Source organism: Zingiber officinale, chromosome 1B (genome assembly GCF_018446385.1).
Source record: "Zingiber officinale cultivar Zhangliang chromosome 1B, Zo_v1.1, whole genome shotgun sequence".
Classification (NCBI taxonomy): Eukaryota; Viridiplantae; Streptophyta; class Magnoliopsida; order Zingiberales; family Zingiberaceae; genus Zingiber; species Zingiber officinale.
In genome coordinates, this window is record NC_055986.1 from 122,535,831 (window position 1) to 122,555,618 (window position 19,788).

The 19,788-nt window shown below is 40.6% G+C and overlaps 2 protein-coding genes across 11 annotated transcripts in view; one reads left to right on the forward strand and one right to left on the reverse strand.

Annotated features, from left to right (window-relative positions):
* Positions 1–2,175: 2,175 nt before the first annotated feature.
* On the forward strand, positions 2,176–4,186 carry LOC121976162 (probable xyloglucan galactosyltransferase GT17). Its single transcript, XM_042528200.1, has one exon. It carries the CDS (start codon positions 2,396–2,398, stop codon positions 3,806–3,808), a length of 1,413 nt encoding a protein of 470 aa, XP_042384134.1. The 5' UTR covers positions 2,176–2,395; the 3' UTR covers positions 3,809–4,186.
* A 985-nt stretch (positions 4,187–5,171) lies between these two features.
* Positions 5,172–19,788, reverse strand: part of LOC121976171 (cyclic nucleotide-gated ion channel 1-like) — a 38,020-nt gene continuing 23,403 nt past the window's right edge. For all 10 annotated transcript variants that reach the window (XM_042528287.1, XM_042528228.1, XM_042528278.1 and 7 more), the window contains 5 exons: positions 9,032–9,244; positions 8,033–8,319; positions 7,202–7,313; positions 6,471–6,707; positions 5,172–6,274 (listed from right to left, as the gene is read on the reverse strand). In XM_042528287.1, the coding sequence (XP_042384221.1) occupies positions 5,576–6,274; positions 6,471–6,707; positions 7,202–7,313; positions 8,033–8,319; positions 9,032–9,244 (1,548 nt within the window). In that variant the 3' untranslated portion in view covers positions 5,172–5,575. The remainder of the gene's footprint in view (positions 6,275–6,470; positions 6,708–7,201; positions 7,314–8,032; positions 8,320–9,031; positions 9,245–19,788) is intronic.

The following is a 19,788-nucleotide window of genomic DNA, read 5'->3' on the forward strand; positions in this document are numbered from 1 at the left end:
TACGTAATTCACTTTTGGCGCTTGTATTACTGTTGCTCTGTATTCTTCTTCATATTGATGACTGACTTAAGCATTAGAGAGCTAACGTAGGGGACCTCTTCCCTAACTTCATACTGATATTTCTTGTATTTGTAGAGTAATGCTTGATTTATATTCCGTCAACACAATAATCATATCCCTTGCTTTTTCATATCCATAATTTTTAAGATAGGATCAGGAGCATAATAACGAGCAAATAATATTTAACAAGAGACAAGATGAGTCTATATATATAAAATTATGGCTAAATAAATTTTAGTCAAGATTTATTTTCATTAATAATTTTAATTTTTTTACTAGTTAAATTATATTTGCTTAATAATTTTTTATTTTTTTATAGATTAAAGTTAAATTTGATCATTTTTATTTTTTTTACTCGTATTTTTATTTTTTATAGATTAAAGTTAAATTTGATCATTTTTATTTTTTTACTTGCATTAGATTTAATTGATAATTTTAATTTTTTAATATTAAAGTTAAATTTAGTTGGTAATTTATTTTTATTTTTTAATTAAAATTAGACTCATAATTTTTTATTTTTTATTTTTTATTGATAAAAATTTAATTTAATAATTAAAATTAATTTTGGTTAATAAATTAAAAATACTTATTGGTTATACTTAATTAATATTTTTTATTAAAATATTTTTGAAAATCTTTCAAAAGCATATTTAATATTGTATTATTATTTCTTTCTAAATTTTATTTTTCTTTCTTTCTTTCTTTCTTTCTTTCTTTCTTTCTGCTCCTTTATTATCATTTATTTATCATTATTATTGTGTCCTTACTTTTCGACGAGTTATTATGTTATGCACATTTTTTTTTTAATAATTTGTCGTCTATATTTACTAGCTTAATATTTTTAACTAATAAATTTAATTGATGATTTATCAAAGTTAAAATTGATAAAAGACAACTTAATTTTGCTTGCCAATGTGAGATCCTAAGGGTCTATAGTACGCCGTGTCTATATCTATTAGACTATTACTCGAACCTATTACATCTAGATCACACACTAATAATTTTTATCATTGTGTTAAGACTTACTTTCATCGAAGTTAAAATTAATTGATAATTTTTTAAAAAAATAGTAATTAAAATGTATAATAATAGTAATAATTTATTACATATTGTCAAATTAGTTAACATAAAATATTTTTTATTTTTTATAAAGTTTACTAATAAAAAAGTTAGTTTTGTCATAAAATAAAGTTATTGCTACGTGACCTAGTTGATTACTCAAAAAAGGGTGTGGAAACACATAGGAACTCTTGAATGGAAATTGAAAAGGAATGTAACTCCAGTTCCTTCGGAAATGGTAAGATCTTTGGCGCAAGAAGAAGGGGTGATCCATATCATCTTGACTTGTTGACTTGGTTCTGCTTCCCCTCTTTTTTTAACAATACCGAGTCGGCTGCCGCTTCCGTTATTGCTGCTGGATTGGTCGTGGGGCTTGCTTCTATTGGACCTGGAGTTGGTCAAGTTACTGCTGCAAGCCAAGCTGTAGAAGGTATTGCGAGACAACCGGAAGCAGAGGGTAAAATACGAGGTACTTTATTGCTTAGTCTAGCTTTTATGGAAGCTTTAACAATTTATGTTGTGGCATTAGCACTTTTATTTGCGAATCCTTTTGTTTAATCCTCAAAATAAGAAAAAAGTCTCTAGATTGCATAAATAATCATTGGTAATGTATAAAATTATCCTTTTAAATTTTACTAATATAATTAAATGCCTCTAATAATATTTTTAATATTTATTTTTTCAAAAAAAATATTAAGGTCTTAATTTTTTTTTTTTAAGCGGTCTCAAGAATAGTTGAGACTGCCCTGGGATGAGCACAGGTTGAATGTCTCATTTGATAAAATTTTAGAATGGGTGAAATTTAAAAATCGATGTGTGCCTTTGCTAAATTGTGGTGGTAGGTTCTCTAGGCTTTAATCGATGATGCATCCAAGCAGAATGATTTTTTTTTCTTTTTAAAATTTTGCTGCGTTCAAAAAATTGAGCACATATCCACATTTATTATAATATCATTTAGATATTGTAATACTCGCACATTAATATCCAGGTGGATGCTCTGGTACATATGTTGACCATCAATCATGATTTATACAGAAATCGTCGAGCTGTTGAAAACTTTGACGTATTAAAGGAGTTGGTAGGTTTTGGACAGCCTCACTCATCATCTGCACTGTAAAGAAACACAGAATGCCGGCCACTGTCTAGGGCTTCATTATTTACTTCTTCTGTCTGTTTTTTCCTCTCTCCGTCAATTTAATTTCTTGAAGAAGCTTCAGAAGAAGAAGAAGATCCATTTTTGTTCTCCTTCCTCCCACCTTAATTTAGTAGAGTAATAATGGCTTCCAAGGATGAGGAGAGCAAGCCATCTTTTTTCTTCTTCTTCCCTTCTTCTTCCTTCTGTTCTTCTCTCCTCTTCGGCTTCCGCTGCGTCGTCTTCGTCTCCCTCTGCTACCTCCTCTGGCTTCGCTTCCTCTTCCACACCTTCCCGCTGCTGGCTCCGACCCGGTCCGGTCGCAGCAGCCAGCTCGGCCGCTCGCCGCCCGCCACCTGCGACCCTTCCATCGCGCGCTTCTACATTCATCGCCTCCACCCGCGCTTCAACGCCGACATCGTCCAGCGCTGCCTCTCCCGCTACGCTTGCTGCGGAGTCGACTGTCCAGACGTCGGCCACTCGGGCCTCGGCCGCCCGCTCCTCCGTCTCACGGCCGACGCTGACGTCGATCCCGACCTCACGTCCTGGTATGCCACACACCCGCTCTCCGCCGAGGTCATCTTTCACGCCCGTGTCGAGCGCCACCCCTGCCGCACCACCGACCCGGCCGCGGCGGAACTCTTCTACGTCCCCTTCTTCGCCGGCCTCCACGCCACTACCAGCTTCCGGCCGAAGAACAGAGACGCCCTCGCCGTCGAACTCGCCGAGCACCTCAACTCCCTCCCCGCCTTCCGCCGCCGCGGCGGCCGCGATCACTTCCTCGTCGTCGGCCGTACCTCCTGGGATTTCATGCGGAAACCGGCCTGCCCTGATTTCGGCGCCAACCAGGGCCTGCTCCTCCTCCCGGAGGTCGCCAACATGACCGTCCTCACCGTGGAGCGCCATCCCTGGGAGGGGCGCAACCAGTTCGGCATCCCCTATCCCTCCTACTTCCACCCGCGGACGGCGGAGGACGTAGCGGACTGGCAGGCGGAGCTTCGCCGGTTCGCCCGGACCCGGAGCTTCCTGTTCGCGTTCGTGGGCGGGTGGCAGCCCGGCTCGGAGAAGGCGGCGGTGCGGACCTCGCTCATGGCCCAGTGCTGGAAGTCAAACCGGTGCCTACCGGTCCACTGCGAACCGATCCTGCACAAGTGCGATGACCCGGGCCGGATCCTGGACGTGATGCGCCGGGCTGACTTCTGCTTGCAACCCCCCGGTGAGTCCTTCACTCGGCGGTCCACCTTCGAAGCGATCCTGGCCGGTTGCATTCCGGTGTTCTTGTCCGAGCACTCTGCCTACTCGCAATATCAATGGTACCTGCCGGCCCGACCGGAAGACTGGTCGGTCCTGTTGAAACCGGACCAATGGGATCGAGTCGAGGAAGTGCTAGCTCGGATTCACAGAAATGTGGTTGCAAAGATGAGAGACACAGTGATTGAGCTGATTCCTAGGATCTCCTACGCTCATCCGGACTCAAGTGTAGGGTTTCAGGACGCGGTCAATATTGCTCTCATTGAGCTCACCAAGCGAGTTCGATCAAATCAAGATGGTTTGTGAAGATAGTGTCAATAGCCAATATTTCTCGTCTCTTCGAGTATTCTGAACTAAATGTAGGTTGGTGGGAATGAAACAAGGGACATCGAAGATGATGCAAGAACAGCGACTCTGGTAAACGGAGCTTCAATTGGAAGAATTCATGGCTTTCTGAATTCATTTTGCAACTTGCAAGTACAACCAAGCAACATGGATATATATATTATCAGCCAACATAAACAGCAGCTTTAGGAGGATTCTCTTGAAAATCAGATGCGTTTGGTCTTTCCCTAAATCCTGCAGCTTTAAATGCTTCATTGTCTGGCCTTACATTCAGCCTGAAAGCAAGAAATGAATGCCTATGAATCAAAATTTAATATGATATTTTGCCTTAATATCCCAGTAATGTTCTTGTCTTTCAAATTTGCTCAAACTAACATTTCTAGATACACATTTATAACAGTGAAAACCAGTCAATTACTCAAGCTTCCAGGTTCTAACAAAAATCTATCATATTTTGCATGTCCAATGCTTGATTATTGATTTATATGAAATCAAATGGCCTAAAAGTGTCTCTCATCATTTTATAAACAAACAAAGAAAGAAGTCATTACTTCCCACGACTTCTGTTAATATTAATGTTCAGAATTACTCACGTTTGCAAGAAAATTTGGTATTTTCTATGTAAGAAAATGCCACCAAATGTTCGATCACTTGGCAAAATGACATTCAAAAACAATTCACAGCAGATCAGTATGGAGAACTTGTTTTGAATCTTGGGTTTTACAATTAGACTCATTGCTTGCTTAGTAAAACAAAGTGAATCAAGTAAGAACAACAAGCTACTTAGATAATATAGATGATACTCCCTAAGCGGTGGAGAAAATAGCTAATAACAGCAAGCTTGATTTCTCGATTGGATAAAGGGCAAACTTATGGAGACAAAAAAAAATGTGTTCTTTGAATTTCAAATGGAGTGTTAATAAATATAAGCTCATCTGATGTGTATCATACAATTGAGACAAATTTTAAGGAACTTACCTATGCTTTCCTCAAAGCAAGCACGAGTATCTGGAGAAAAGAGAGTTGGTGATCAAGTGAATGAATGCTATGAGTAATGAACAAATGGTATGCACATATGGGGTACCCATTAACCAAGTTCTGCTATCAGGAATTTACTGGCCACAAATAACCTATCTAGTTGATAAATATGACATATCTGGACTCGATGCACTTCAAATTGTCCCAAAAAAATTGTTGCTAGAAAATAACAGAAAGATAGCAAACCTGCTATGTCGATAAGAGAGGCTCTACTGGATGTGGTTCTCCCTCTCAAGAATGCTCTAGCATATAGTTCTCCTAAAAAATGTTTCACATGATAAAGATGTTGAGACAAATATTAACTGTATTTACAGCAAATATTATAAAATACAAAATAAGTGCATATTTTCAACCATCGGAATACTTCCGACTACACGTTCATAGAACAAATAATACAAATAGCCTTGTTGATTAGTGTACAGTGCATAATACAAATAGCCATGTCACTGGAACACGTTATATACAGATGATCTAGAGGTCCATAACATTTTCCATCCCCATTGACACAAAAAGGTACAAATGATCCATCAGGCAAGGAACAAGCTCTAAGTGCAGGATTGGCAAACCTTTCGTGCTTTCTAATGGAACGCCAGCTGCAATGCCAGAAACCTCATCTTTTGTATGAACATAACCAAGAATAGATAAGAAGGTGTTGCAAGATGCATGAGCCAGAATCACATCCATTACTGCTTACTGCTCTTCTGTGGTGAAGTCTGGTTCAGGTGGCTTCTGCAGCAACATAACAGGCAATCTTTCCTGCAACCTTGCCTTGCGAGCAACATTTCGTCTTAGGGCACGTAGAGCATTCACTGCAAATCTGGAAGCGTAAATAGTCGCGCCAAGACTTGGTGTAGCAGCATTATCCTTCACAATGGCTGCCTGCAGCCTGTCCTCTTCTTCACGCAGCGATTCCTCTAGCTTCTTTCTCGAGTAGCGGCGCCAAGCTGCCTGTATAAAGCAAGCAGCCCAAGTTCTCCACTGCTGTGAATAGAACCTAAAAGTATGCCTCAGTTTCTTGCTGTGTAGCTTCCTGAATTGGGATGCAACAAATTTCAAATCATCAGCTATTAGAGCAAAGGCTTCAACCTCCGACACGGCCTTTACCGTCCTAGTGGAGGTGGGTAGACTAGAAGCTGAGTGTGGGTCTAAAGCCCATGTTAGAAGCTCTTCACCACAGAAATCTCCTTCAGTCAAGTAATCTGAGTTGAAAAACCCAGTCCTCCCACCATTAGTCGTCACACTAAGCAGTTTTCCTCTCATGATGAAGAGCATTTCATCAACCGGGTCTCCCTCGCGAATAATGCAGCTGCCTTCAGTGTAGAGAACAGGTTTCAGACAGTCGCACAAAGCATCCATGAGTTGATCATCCATTAGTTCAAACATAGGAACCTACAAAACAGCAAAAACAAGAAAAAAAAGTTATCTTGCAAACTTGAAAAATTAACAGCTCTTAGTTAGAATGCCGATTCCAGGATAATCAAATATACTGAGAAGCTTATACTTAATCCCTCCCTAACATGCCTTGGCTTATATCAGGTGTTGGTGGTGACTGGTGAATATGAAAAACAATAGGAAAGTAACTTACCCTCTTCAGTAGTGCTAAACAGAGATGACGTTTTATGTCCCTTCTTAAGTCCTTGGGTAAGTTTTGAAGAAGATGCTCTTCATCAACCCCTCTTGTTTCTTGCCATCGGTATTGCTCATGACGACGTATTCGCTCCCTCAAGTTCTCTGGAAGTAACCGATGAGACATCCATTGCTCTGCATCTTGCCTTTTAACCCTCATTTCTTCTATTCTCACAGTGGTTGATTGCAAGTAAGTCTGTAATATCAGCAGATCACTTGTTTAATGTACCAATAAGAGATGTAATGCACGTGAATAAACCTCAACGTCTTAAAATAAAGAACCCAGACAAAAATATATGCTTATTGGTGTTGTGCTACTTCTCTTTTTAGTGCTTTGCAAGAAGGAGAGTCTTGGCACAAGAGTAAAGTTATTATTTTTTGATCTAAAAGTCACGGGTTTGAATCCTAGAAACAGCCTCTTACAAAAAGCAGGATAAAGCTGCATACAATGGATTCTTCTCCGGGACCCCGCATAACGGGAGCTTCGTACACCACCAGGTCGTCCTTTGGTGTTGTGCTAGTTCTCTTTTTAGTTTAAATAAACAAATAGATCATATTTCATGCCTTAAAAATGCTTATTCATCAATTTCCACAAGCAAGAACTGATGCACTTAAATATAATCAAACACCAAGTTTTGCATGACCAAAGTTGAAACAAATACTATCATATTGATCATTGAAACAGAGTACCTGCATATTGCCAATAAGAAGTGAAAACAAGACAAGCCCAGAAATGGAGACGAAAACAGCAAATAAGATCTCCCACAAATAAGTACTGGTTTGCATATTTTGTCCAAGGGCACTGCAGGATATCAAGCATAAAACCAGTTAAGTCGGAATATATAGATTCCAATCCAATGCCTTTGGAAAAAAAGATTGCATGTGCCAACAAACTTCATATGATCAACAATGAGATAGCCATAACAAAATAACTTTAGGTTAAAGGAGCTCCATTGTAACCATTTTGAGTAGATAAGATAGACATAAACTGAATATAGAACAAGAAACAGAAGTAAACTAAACTATAAATCATCAAAGAAAAAATATTTAACAATCAAAAGTCAACCTAAGCTCAAAGCCTAGTAGCAAACTGAGACTAGTGAGTTTAAATTTTTCTTACTCACATTTCTCATTATTCTCTTAGAATTGCTGTTTAACCCTTAGTATCATTTTTGTCTACAAAAAAAAAAATCATCAATTTACCACAACTTCCAAAGACAAATTAATAACTTTCTTCTTGTATTGTCCTCCCTCTTTGCTGTAATAGATGACAAAACTTCACTTGTTTCCCTTCTAACATCTCTTTTTACTCATTCTCTCACAATATTTTCTTTTTATCTTTTTCTAATGTGTAACAAGCTGGGTATACATATATTGGTGTGATCAGTTCTCTTTTCATTTAGCAATATCCTAATCATATTAATTTGAGCTTGCACATGGATTATAGTAATTGTAAAATTCAGTACCAGCAGCCTAGAAATAATCAAGTCAAAACTAAAGAGAATATTTCTTTATAGGTACCTCAAATTTTGTAAGCCCCACCAAAAGCAATAGAAGAACTTTTCCAGAAAGTTTATTGGCTTAACAATGTCTAATTGAAGAGCTTGAAGGTAAATGCCAAAGTCAAAGATTTCAGGATTAGGAGGGGTAATAGGACAATTAGCAGATATGAAATCCGTAATTATGCTTTCTCTTTCTCCATTACTACAGTACCAGGAAGTAGTTGTACAATTTTGTGTACGGCATGCGTGCCTCCAACAAGAATCTTCTCTTTCAATGGAAAGAAAGTACCAGAAAGCCCCGAGTACCTGAAAATATTTTAGTAATAAGATTACTGAAGGCTTTAAAACTTACAACCACATAATTACCCTGCGCTAGTCAAATTTTCAGAATCCACCAGCTTTCTGGAAGATTCGAGTGCACAAAAAACAAATTAAACCAAGCCATTTTTTAACTTAAGGTAGGAAACAGACAAGATCAAAGAAAATTTTAATAATTTAATAAAAACTGGTTTAATTGGTTTGAATATTACTAATAATATAGTTTTGCAAGGATCTCAATAAAGTAAAAGGCCCAAGTAGCTGAGCCCAAAATGTAGAGGCAAACGTTGATCGATGGTGATGATAGAATTAATATAGTCAAATGAGGACAATACCAGTGTGGATAAATTAATCTCTGAAGACAAAAAATCATAAATAAGATTATCATCAGCCAAACATACTTCACGCACAATAAAAAAAAATTAAAAGATTATGAAGAACCAAAAGGCGATTAGCAGGAACATTTTAAACATGCAGAAACCCAGGAAAGCACAAAAACAAAGAAGCCTAAAAGTTGATTAACAGAGAACATTGTTGTTATATGTTGAAATCCACACAATCAAAATCAAAGTTATAGTGAAAAGTTTAGACTTATCTATCCTAAGGAAAAAAAATTGAAGGTTATTTTGCAGTAGCTAATTCATAAGTAGGATAATAAAAAATTCAAGGGAAAACAAAGTATTTGAAACTTGGAGCTTACATGACTCGCAAGCATGTAAAGAAAAAGATTAAAAGCTGCCCCTGCCCATGCTGTTTCAGCAATTATGCCAGCAGATCTTGTGACTTCCAAATACAGTGGTATTATCCTGACAAGTCTGGGTACATACTGCAATATGACAATATACATCAACAGTGTCTTTGAGTCCAATGAAGCTGACGCTTTCAATCGTGGCATTATTACCAATATAACAATCTGAACAACAAAAAGAAATTAGAGAACAATTAAACTACAATTCCTTGTAACTACAGAATAGCTAGTTTCCACACACAAAACATGCACTGTACTCTCCAATCTCATGAAGATAAGATATTATAGGCAGTAGATTTTAGTGAACGAGGTCAAGAAAAAAGATACAGTATCAAAGCATGAAAGTAGTTGAAACCAAATAACTAGATATGCATTTTTTTTCTTTATGAATCAACCATTGTAAAAAAAATACAAATATGTCTTGCAAAGAAATGATTATGCCCAACCATCCAATGAAAAAAGCAAAGTTTGAATAACAAAGAACACTTGAAATCAGGTAGAGGAGAAAGCTGATGAGCAGCCAGAAAACCCTGGACAAATTATAATCTTGTCTCACACATTTAACCTAATATTGATAGGATCCGTGCAAAGGTGTTCTCAGAAAAAACTAATCCACTAGAGAATTTTGTAAAAGTTCTGTGAAACAAGTTACTGAAGGACAGATATTTAAATGCAACCAATTAGTTATAATCTTGTGAAGGGATTCAAGGGGTAGAAAGAGACCAAAGTACATATTCGTTAAAGTGATGAAAATGATTTAATTAATCTGAATATTACTAGTTATATACTCTTGTATAGAATTTCATGGAGGGATGGGATTGAAGTAACCTACATTGATGTGACCTGATTATGAATATATGGTAAGACCATATTGACGTACGTAGATTATATACACTTTTATGCATGTTTTGATGCACACTTGTACTTCATGCATATAATCTATGTTTATTGCACCCTATTTCATTATAATGTCGTACTTCCATTGTATTCGGTTCGGAGATCTACTCTTTGTTTATTTTGATTGATAGGACGCGATTTGAAGTGAAAACAGAGCAAAAGATATACATTGGAGCGAACATAGAGAAGATTAGCTCAGGCCATGTGAAACCACAAGGCCGTGTGTCCTCTCCCGTAGCAAAGCAAGCTCCGGCCGTGTGAATCCACACGACCATGTGAACTTCAGAAGAGAAGAAGACCATGGCCGTGTGAATTCACACGGCCGTGTGGACTTTCCCGAGCAGAAGCAGCACACGCCCGTGTGACTTCACACGGCCATGTGGCCTAACATAGGAAAAGAAGAACACGGGCGTGCAACTCCACACGACCGTGCAACCCATCCAGAGGCCAAGCTAGGCACGGCCGTGTGGATCTACACGGCTGTGTCACGGAAGCAGACCTTGGTCGTGTGGATTCCACATGGTCGTGGCACGAGTCGTGTGAAGCCCGTGCCCAGCCCTATTTAAGGGGCCTTTTCTCCCTTTTTGGGAAATCTTTGGCTTGGGGTTCATCCTCATTCCTTGGGGAAGGGTTCTCCTCCTTGGGGGAATCCTAGATCTTCCGTCTTCGCCGATCTTCACCGTTCACCTCCGGAGCAAGGGAACGCCTCCAAGGACGCCACGCTTTAAGGATAAGCATTCTTTTCTCTTTATCTTCATGTATTGAGTTTTAGTTTGCTTCTTTCTTCGTCATTGGATTGTAATCCCTTGCTATAAAGTAGATTCTCTAGATCTAAATAGGGAGTAGTTGAGATGTGTTGTGATGTATGAACTATGTATTTAGACATTCCCTTGCTATAGAATAGATTCTCTAGATCTAGAGTGTAGGGAGTAGTTGAGATGTGTTGTGATGTATGAACTATGTATTTAGACATTTTCCTCTGTAATGATGTGTTTATATCAAGTTCTATGTGTGTTGTGTCTTGTATGTGTTTGACGAAATATGTGTGAGGTCAATTCATGTAAATGTAAAGGATTTGTCACTATGTTAAGGTTGCTACTGACTGGATAACCGAGGGATCCTTGGTGACAGAGGATACCCATTCAACCGGACATATATACCCTTAGTGATAGAGGACATCGATATGTATCTACTTTCTAGAGTCAAAAGATCTTAACATAGGGACTAATCCTTGTTAGGGCATTCCAGTGCTACCGTTAGGAAGTACATTAGATAACTCTAGGAATGTATGACCGGGGGCCTGTGAAAGAGGTAACTCTTTAACCAAACTTTCTAGAGTTGCGTCTTTACTTAATGGCGTTAGGACTTGGTAGACTCTCCGGTGCGACTTTCGTGGGGTTGTACCGGACTTTAGTTAGAATCCCTACATGAGTATAAGCATAGAGTTAGGTAGATGAACAATAATACATAGGGACATTAAGTAACATCGTAACAAAACCGAAATTCTAGAATCTATCATCCTTCCTTCCTTCACTACGTTCATTCTATCCCTCTCTACTCACTCTTGACTCTCTCTCTCTCTTCTCTCTTCTCTTTCTTTTCCTAGCGTTTGTGAACGACCTTCCGATTGTCTAGATAACTCGTTGTGGGAAGTTAACTAGTGTTTAATTAACAGTCTATGTGGGATCGATATTTTTATTACTACTTGCAGTTCGTAACAAATTTTTGGCGTCGTTGCCGGGGACTATTTTCGATTAACATTAGTTGATTAGCATATGAGTTACTCTAGACATTTTCCTTTTTCCGTTTACATTTTCTTTCTTGTTTCTATTATACATTTTATTTCTTATCTTTAATTCTGCATTTTTAGTTTTCCTTATAATTTTTTTAAATATCATGAGCACTAACATGCCAAGCAGGGCTTCGAGAGAATTTTTCACACCCATGAGCGCAAGAGCAAGATCTCCCATTGATGAAAATTATGATTCAAATGATGATCAATTTTAGTTCCATTGTAGAGTGTGTGGTAGCACGTCTTATCCAGCTGCTATTTGTCACTTCTTTAAAAAGTTGCTAATACTCCGAAACTTCAGTATTTGGTTCAACCTCAACATCAAGATCCATATGAGCAAGTTCCTAATACTTATGGCTATGACTGGAGATATCATCAAATTCAGAACCTTCAACCCTAGCTAATTCCATAGTAGAGTGAGCAATCATTATCCCAACAGCAGAACCTGACCTGCCTTAACATTACAATCAATTTTGGATGGACCATCAAAATTTGGACTACAACTGTATACAAAATGTTAAGCATATTTTTCAAGTAAATCAGAGTCCGACAGAGTTTCAGGATGATCCCAAGACCCAAATACTGCTGCTCCAAGTCAGATGAAGACCACAACACAAGATTCTGAAGAGCTAATGGTGCAACGAGGGATCCTAGCTCTACGAGTATTACAACAAATTTCTAATAATGTTGTTGATCCTTCTATTGATGATATTGACATTAGTGCACTCTTCACTACTTCTAAAGCTATTGATGTTGTGGATAAAAGTGTTGGGACATCGTCCCAAGAATCACCTCCTCACACAACCAATTGACACTATGGAAGTTGTAAGAATAGAATTGGTTGATGATAAATATGTAGGGACTTGTGCAATGGAAGTAAAGCCCCAAGAATCACCACTTTCAGAAGCACCACCACTTGAATCAGAGCTAGAGCCACTACAAGATCCAGAAGAAGTCATATCCACTGGTTTGAAACTTTCAGATATCTCTCAACAAAGCAAGGTTAGTATTTCTTGCAATCTTTTAGAAAACTTCATAGAGGTACCTATGATTGATTTTGTTGGTTGTGATTCCATTTCTGATAAATACTTAGCTAAACTTGATATGACTCTAGTTCTTACAAATTTAACGTGTATGTGGAAGGTTTGCTTTTCCTATACGTGTGTAGGTTTTCATGGGGCCGAAAATTGGAAGCTCACTCTGAACCGTCTTCGACCACCTGAAAGAACTTCGAAGAAGACGAAGATAGAGAGAGCGATACTTCACTTTATATCTCCTGTCATGAAAGCTCCCTCCATAACAAGAGCCCTTGATAAGAGAGTGTTGAAATATATTACCCCTCTGAGGTCATGATTTAAGTGATCTAAATAAGGTGGTTGAGCTAATGACCATAAACAAGCACTTCTTGGGAGGCAACCCAAGTTCTTCTTCCTTGTCTTCATTTATGTTTTTAGTTCTGTCTAGTTTTTTTTCTTTCTTCATAATAACTCTAATCTCTCTACTTAATTTTTCTTATCTATTTCTTTTTGTAATATTACAAGTTGTGGAGGGGTGCAAATCACATATAGGGAAATATCTTCAGAACATGAATGTCTCAACCATTTAGAGTTCATCACTTGGTAACTTCTCTAACTTCAAAATCTCCTCCATTTTACATTTCTAGTTTTCATTGGGAAAAAGTTTAAAGCTAAGGGATGTGTTAGGTTGTAGTGTAGTTTTTGCACTTTTTGCATAATAAATTTTTGCTAGTTGCATCATTCATCATATCATGATTGTTTGTTCTTTAATATAAAATACTAGCACGCTTGTTCTAGATTTCATGTGGTTTATTGGTTACTTATGGTGCTAGTATATTTAGTGTTCCTGTCGGGAAGCTGAGAAGACGGAACTGCCGGAACGAGGTGTCTGAAATGTTGACCGCATCTCTATGACCCGGATGGTGAGCTATCTTCCAGGTTGACGAAGTCATCGGAGGACCTTCGGTCAACGCTACCTGCAGCCAGCGACCGGGTTGCCCCGGTCTCTGGTACCCGATACTCTAGGCGAGTCTCACGAATATATAAGCAGCCGACTAGTAACAGGACAATAAGATAAGTACAAAATGAGTGCGGCGACGTACCCTGACCCCGGGGGGCGCCCTCGGATGGATCGGTGAGCTAGTCGTGATGCTGATCGAGTAGTCGCGACCTTGAAGAGTAAGTAAACGTCCACCAGATAAGTAGCTGGCTCCGACGGCTCGGAGCGGAACGTGATATGGATTCGTGAGACGACGCACGGTCCAACTATAGCATCGGCTCGTAGGCCGGAATAGCAGCATGAGGGTCGGAATACAACAACGGCTCGCAGGCCGGAAGACAACATCGGCTCGCAGGCCGAACATCCTACCCTCTCGACTCGAAGGTCGGAGCAGACAAATAAGGAGTGTAAGCACTCAGGCGGCTACCCAGCTGGTGACTGTAGTGGCGACGATGACCGCTAGAGGCAGCGGTGGTGGCGCCCGCTGGAGGCAGCGGTGGCGGCGCCCGCTGGAAGAGAGCGCACTTGAGGCGGCGCCTGGCTGCCAACTAGAGGGCTGCTGCGCGTGGAGGCTGTGACAAGCCGTCGGCGAGGAGTCGCAGGACGAAGATGAGCTGGCAAGTCGGACGCACCTGATCCAGCGGCAGGAGTGCAGCCAACCACAATGGAACTAGGAGTGCAGCCAACCACGGTGGCACTGTGCAGCCGTCAAAGGTCGCGTGTCGGCCAACAGAGGCAGCGGTCAAAGAACCAACACATGAGTTAGGGCGCTAGATGCTGCCGGCGCTAGGGAGGCGGCGGTGGCGACCCAAGTGCTAGAGATGATGCTCGGGCGGGTTACCAATGGGCGAGTAGGGAGAGGAAGAAGTAGCTCCAGTGTAAGCGGCGTCAGAGGCGTGCGTGAGGCAGAGAGGAGGTGGCTACCGGAGGCCTCTGCCAGCGGGAGGAGAGGAGGGAGGAAGAAGTGGCTCGTTGGCGCCCTTCTCGAAGGCAACGACGAGCGACGAAGAAGAACAGGCGGCTGCTCTTCATGGTGGTGACGACGGAGAGCAAAAGCCCCCCCTTCTCGAGTGAACAGTGCCCGCTTTAACAACACAAACCCTTAACATGCCAAAAGACCGAATTGCCCCTCTCCCTCCTCCTAATCACTCTTATGCCATTAGCTATATCTGCATCACAAGTCTCCCCTTCAAGTCTAGTCGAAGGAGACGCGAGTCCGACTGACTAGACAATCTGTCACAAAAACTGAATCGCTCATGATAACCGAGTCAAATCGCTGAACCCATCGTATAATGTCACGTGAGCGGTCGCTATAGTAATGGTGTCGCATGAGATGGTAATGGTGCTGAGAGAACCATGAGAAATCATACCGAGTCAACAACCGAACGGAAAAGCGTCAAGTGAGTGACGAGTAAATCGATCGAGTGACACGCAACATGCAGAGCAGACCAAGCGACCGAGCGGGCGATGCCGAGCAGACTATGAAAAATAGTACAAAGTCGATAACCGGACAGATGTCGAGCGAACGACAAAACGTCAAGCGAGCGACAAGTAAAATGATAGTCGACCGAACGACACGCGGGATGACGAGCAGATAGAGCGGACGGGCGATGCCGAGCGCACGACCGTGAAGATGCCGGGCGATCGGAAGGATGTCGATCGGGTGGATAGACGTCGGGCAAACGATGCCTGGCGTGCAACCGCGAAGATACCAACCGAGCGATAGGAAAAATGGAAATCGAGCCCCGAAAAATGTCAGTTGGATGACTGTAAAATATGATCGGGCGATCTCGAAATGTCGACATGGTTGTTAAAGTGTATACTAAAAGTCTAACTTTTTGTAAACATTTATTTTGAAACAAGGAATCACATTGGTTAAATGTCTACATTTATATGCTAAGTTTAGTTGTTCAATTAATTTATATTGTAGCTAACATTGTGTTTGGTGTCACACACATAAGATCATGTTATCAATTCCTTATAAATTATAAACAGTGGCTCACGACTAAGATAGATAGGAACAAACCATTGGAATAGTCGTAGTGTAATTTGGTATTAGTTTATCTTGACTATAAAATTACACTAGTACACTCTGAGTGTATTGAGCAGGATCATTTAAGGTAAGTTCTTTTTATACTGACTGCATAAAAGAACAAGACTTTTGTTATTATGGAAGTGTGTGCTCTTAATTCTGATATAAGAACAAGACCTTTAGTATTTATTTTTTTAATTTATCAAAGGGTGCGATTTAGTTCGATAAATCAATAGGCCCGATAAGTTGGGAAATAATATTATTTATAGTATGTGCTGTTGATTATAGAAGAAAACTGTGTCCTAGAAATCTAGGTTGATGATGTCCTCAAGAGGAGCTCATAAGGATTGTCATGTAAACCCTGCAGGTGGACTTAGTCCAACATGACAATGAAGTTGAGTGGTACTACACTTGGAGCTAGATATTAATTGAGTTGTCAGTAACTCATTTAATTAGTGGGTATTCTATATCTTAAACACAGGAAAATTAACACACTCATGATAAGAAGGAGCTCATATAGTAATATGGGATTGGTGCAGTAGTTCAATAATAACTCTTTAGTGGAATGAGATATTATTGATGAACTCGAGTTGGGTGTTCAGGGCGAATACGGGAAGCTCAAGTTCATCGGGAGACCAAAACCAATTTCTCCTCTCGGTCCCCGTCGTAGCCTCTTAATTATAAAGTATTATACCCACCCATACCCACCTTCTTACCCACCTTAAGGTGGCCGGCCAAATCAAGGTTAGATGGGTCAAGTAGGTGGCCGGCCCTAGCTTGAACCCAAGCTTAGGTGGCCGGCCATAATTAAATTAAAAGGGATTTTAATTTTTAAAATCTTTCCTCGTGGAAACCATGGTTTTAAAAGAAAGTTTAAAATTTAAATCTTTCCTTTTATAGCTTTCTACAAAAGATTAAGAGAAAGGTTTGATATCTTTCCTTATTTGTAGTTAAAAAGAAGATTTTAATTTTTGATAAAACTTTCCTTTTTTAACCATCCTCATTTTAAAAGAGAGTTTTAAAATTAAATCTTTCCTTTTATAGTTTTTACAAAAGATTAAGAGAAAGGTTTGATATCTTTCCTTATTTGTAGATAGAAAGGAAGATTTAAATTTTGGAGAAAACTTTCCTTATTGTAATCATCCACATGTTTTAATAGAGAGATTTTAATTTATAAAAGTTTCTTTTTATAACCAACCATGAAGGGAATTTTTAAAGAGAAATTTTTATTTTAAAAATTTCCGGAAACAAATTAGGAAGTTTTAATTTTGTGTTTAAAACTTTCCTTGTTATGGAGGAGATGGTGGTGGTCGGCCATTGATAGAAGAAAAGGGATTTTTTTTTTATCAATTAAATTTTCCTTTCAATGGCAAGGAAAATAAGGAAGTTTTTATTAAAACTTTCCTTATTTGCCAAGACTAAGGAATATAAAAGAGAGGGTAGAGGTGCCTCACCTCACAACAAGATATCCTCTAGTATTCCTCTCTTCCTTAGTGGTGGCCGGCCCTCTCTTCTTCCTCTTCCCCTATTCTTCTTCTTAAGTGGCCGACGGCATCATCTTCTTGGAGAGATCTTGGTGGCCGGATTTTGCTTGGAGAAGAAGAAGAGATAGGAGGCATTGTTTCCTAGCATCCTTTGGAGCTTAGTTGGTGGCCGAAAGTTCTTCATCTCTTGAAGATTGGTGGTGGTCGAAACTTGCTTGAAGAAGAAGGAAGCTTGGGTGGATTCTCATCGTGGTAGATCGTCGCCCACATGACGTCCGAGATAAGAAGAGGAATACGATAGAAGATCGTGAGGTCTATAAGCTACAAAAGGTATAACTAGTTATTATTTTCCGTATCATAACTAGTTCATCCTTTTGTTTAGATCTTCAAATACCAAACACAAGAGGCTAACATTTCTAGGTTTCGGATTTATGATTTGAATTTGTGTTTCTTTTGTTTTTCGATCTTATGATTCGATTGTTCTTATTGGTTAAACCTAGGGTTACTATAAGGAGATTAAATATTGAATTTCGTTGAAAGGCTTTATCTAGGAAGTGGTGAATGCTCCCATAACCAAGAAGGCCTAGTGTCTCGCTATGTTTAACCTGGAAGCCGATCTCTGAAATAAATATTTAATCAAATTTGTAACATAGGTGGATTTAGATTAATAATGTTAAGCATCGTTTGCGATCCAAGTCTAAACCTCTAAGAACAAATAAATTGAATTTGGAATTAATAATGTTAAGTTCTGTTTGCGATTCCTAATTTAATTTCTAAAGAACACAATAAGTTGTTAGGAAAGGTTCAGGACTAGTACAAAATTTTTGTACAGGGGAACCGGTACTATATTCCGAGTAGCAACCAACAATGGTGACCATAAAGTGTCGATCTGCGGCACTAGGGGGCCACTAAGGTAGCGGATCTACCTTTTTCGTAAAGTGTCGATCTGACGACCACTAGGATGTCGAGTGAAACAAGCATGTGGCTAAGTGGACGATCGGGCAAAGGATCAGACGGCCACCAAAGTGTCGACCGAGCAACGAAAATTAGTGCCGAGCGGTGCGAGGCAAGCTCTCGACCAAACGCCAAATGAGTGCATAGGCGAATACCGAGCGAGCGATGAAGCAATGTCGGGCGGAAGCGGAGCTCGAAAACGGAGCGGAAGCATAGCCCGCAAAATTACATGCGTACGGAAACGAAAGTCGTGAGCCGAGCGAGCGCATCGCCTGCAAACTAAACAAGAGTATAACCCATGAATCGAAAGCTCACGCAAGCAAAAGTCGTTAGCCGAGTGGGCGCGTCGCCCGTGAGCTGAACCACGGTATAGCCCGGGAATCAAAGACGCACGGAAGCAAAAGTCGTGAGTCGAACGGGTGCAGAGCCTATGAGATAATCTGGTCTAAAACCAGTGGAGATGCTCTTGTCCGCGACCATTGGAGATAGCTCGACCCCGAACGGGGGGATAAGCTGCTCTGATATGCTCCGTGACCAATGAAGTCCCCCGAATAGGAGAGATAGGAGATCCAATGGTGACAATCGCTCGACCCCGAACGAGGGAGATATGAGATCCGATGAGCTGGTCCAAGACAAGTGAAGATCACTCGACTCCGAACGGGGGAGATAGAATATCTGATATGCCGATCCGTGACCAGTGAAGACCGCTCGACCCCGAATGGGGGAGATAGGAGATCCGATGGTGACAATCGCTCGACCCCGAACGGGGGAGATAGAAGATCCAATATGTGACGATCGCTCGACCCCGAACGGGGGAGATAGAAGATCCGATAAAGACTGGCTCGTGACCAGTGAAGACCACTCGACCCCGAACGGAGGAGATATGAGACCTGATATGTTGGTCCGAGATCAGTGAAGACCACTCGACCTCGAACGGGGGAGATAGAACATCTGGTAAGCTGGTGCAAGACCAGCGACAACCGCTCGACCCCGAACGGGGGAGATGAAATATCCGATAAGCTGGTCTGAGACCAGTGACGACCACTCGACCCCGAATGGGAGAGATGAGAAATACCATGCGTTGATAAGCTGGTCCGAGACCAGTGATAACCACTCGACCCCGAACGGGGGAGATAAGAAGTATGATGCGCTGATAAACTGGTCCGAGACTAGTGATAATCACTCGACCCCGAACGGAGGAGATAAATGCTCTGATAAGCTTGGACGGTGGAGACACGGGTTTAAGGTCGTCGCTCGACCGCCGTTGGAGACCTGGGTTTAGGGTTTTAACGTCGTCGCTCGACGGTCTTCAAGGCGGAGTTTTTATAGTCGTCACTTCAACTCTAGGGTTTAATGTCGCCGCTCGACGGTCTTCAAAGCGGGGTTTTTATAGTCGCCGCTTCGACTCTAGGGTTTAACGTCACCGCTCGACGATGTTCAAGGCGGGATTTTTATAGTCGCCGCTTCGACTTCTAGAGCCCGTGGCTCTAATATAATATACACACCCGGTCGATCGGCTCGAGGGTCTTCGACA

What these genes read in the sequence shown, in the direction of transcription:
- LOC121976162 (XM_042528200.1), top strand. Translation starts at nt 2,396, where the DNA reads ATGGCTTCCAAGGATGAGGAGAGCAAGCCATCTTTTTTCTTCTTCTTC.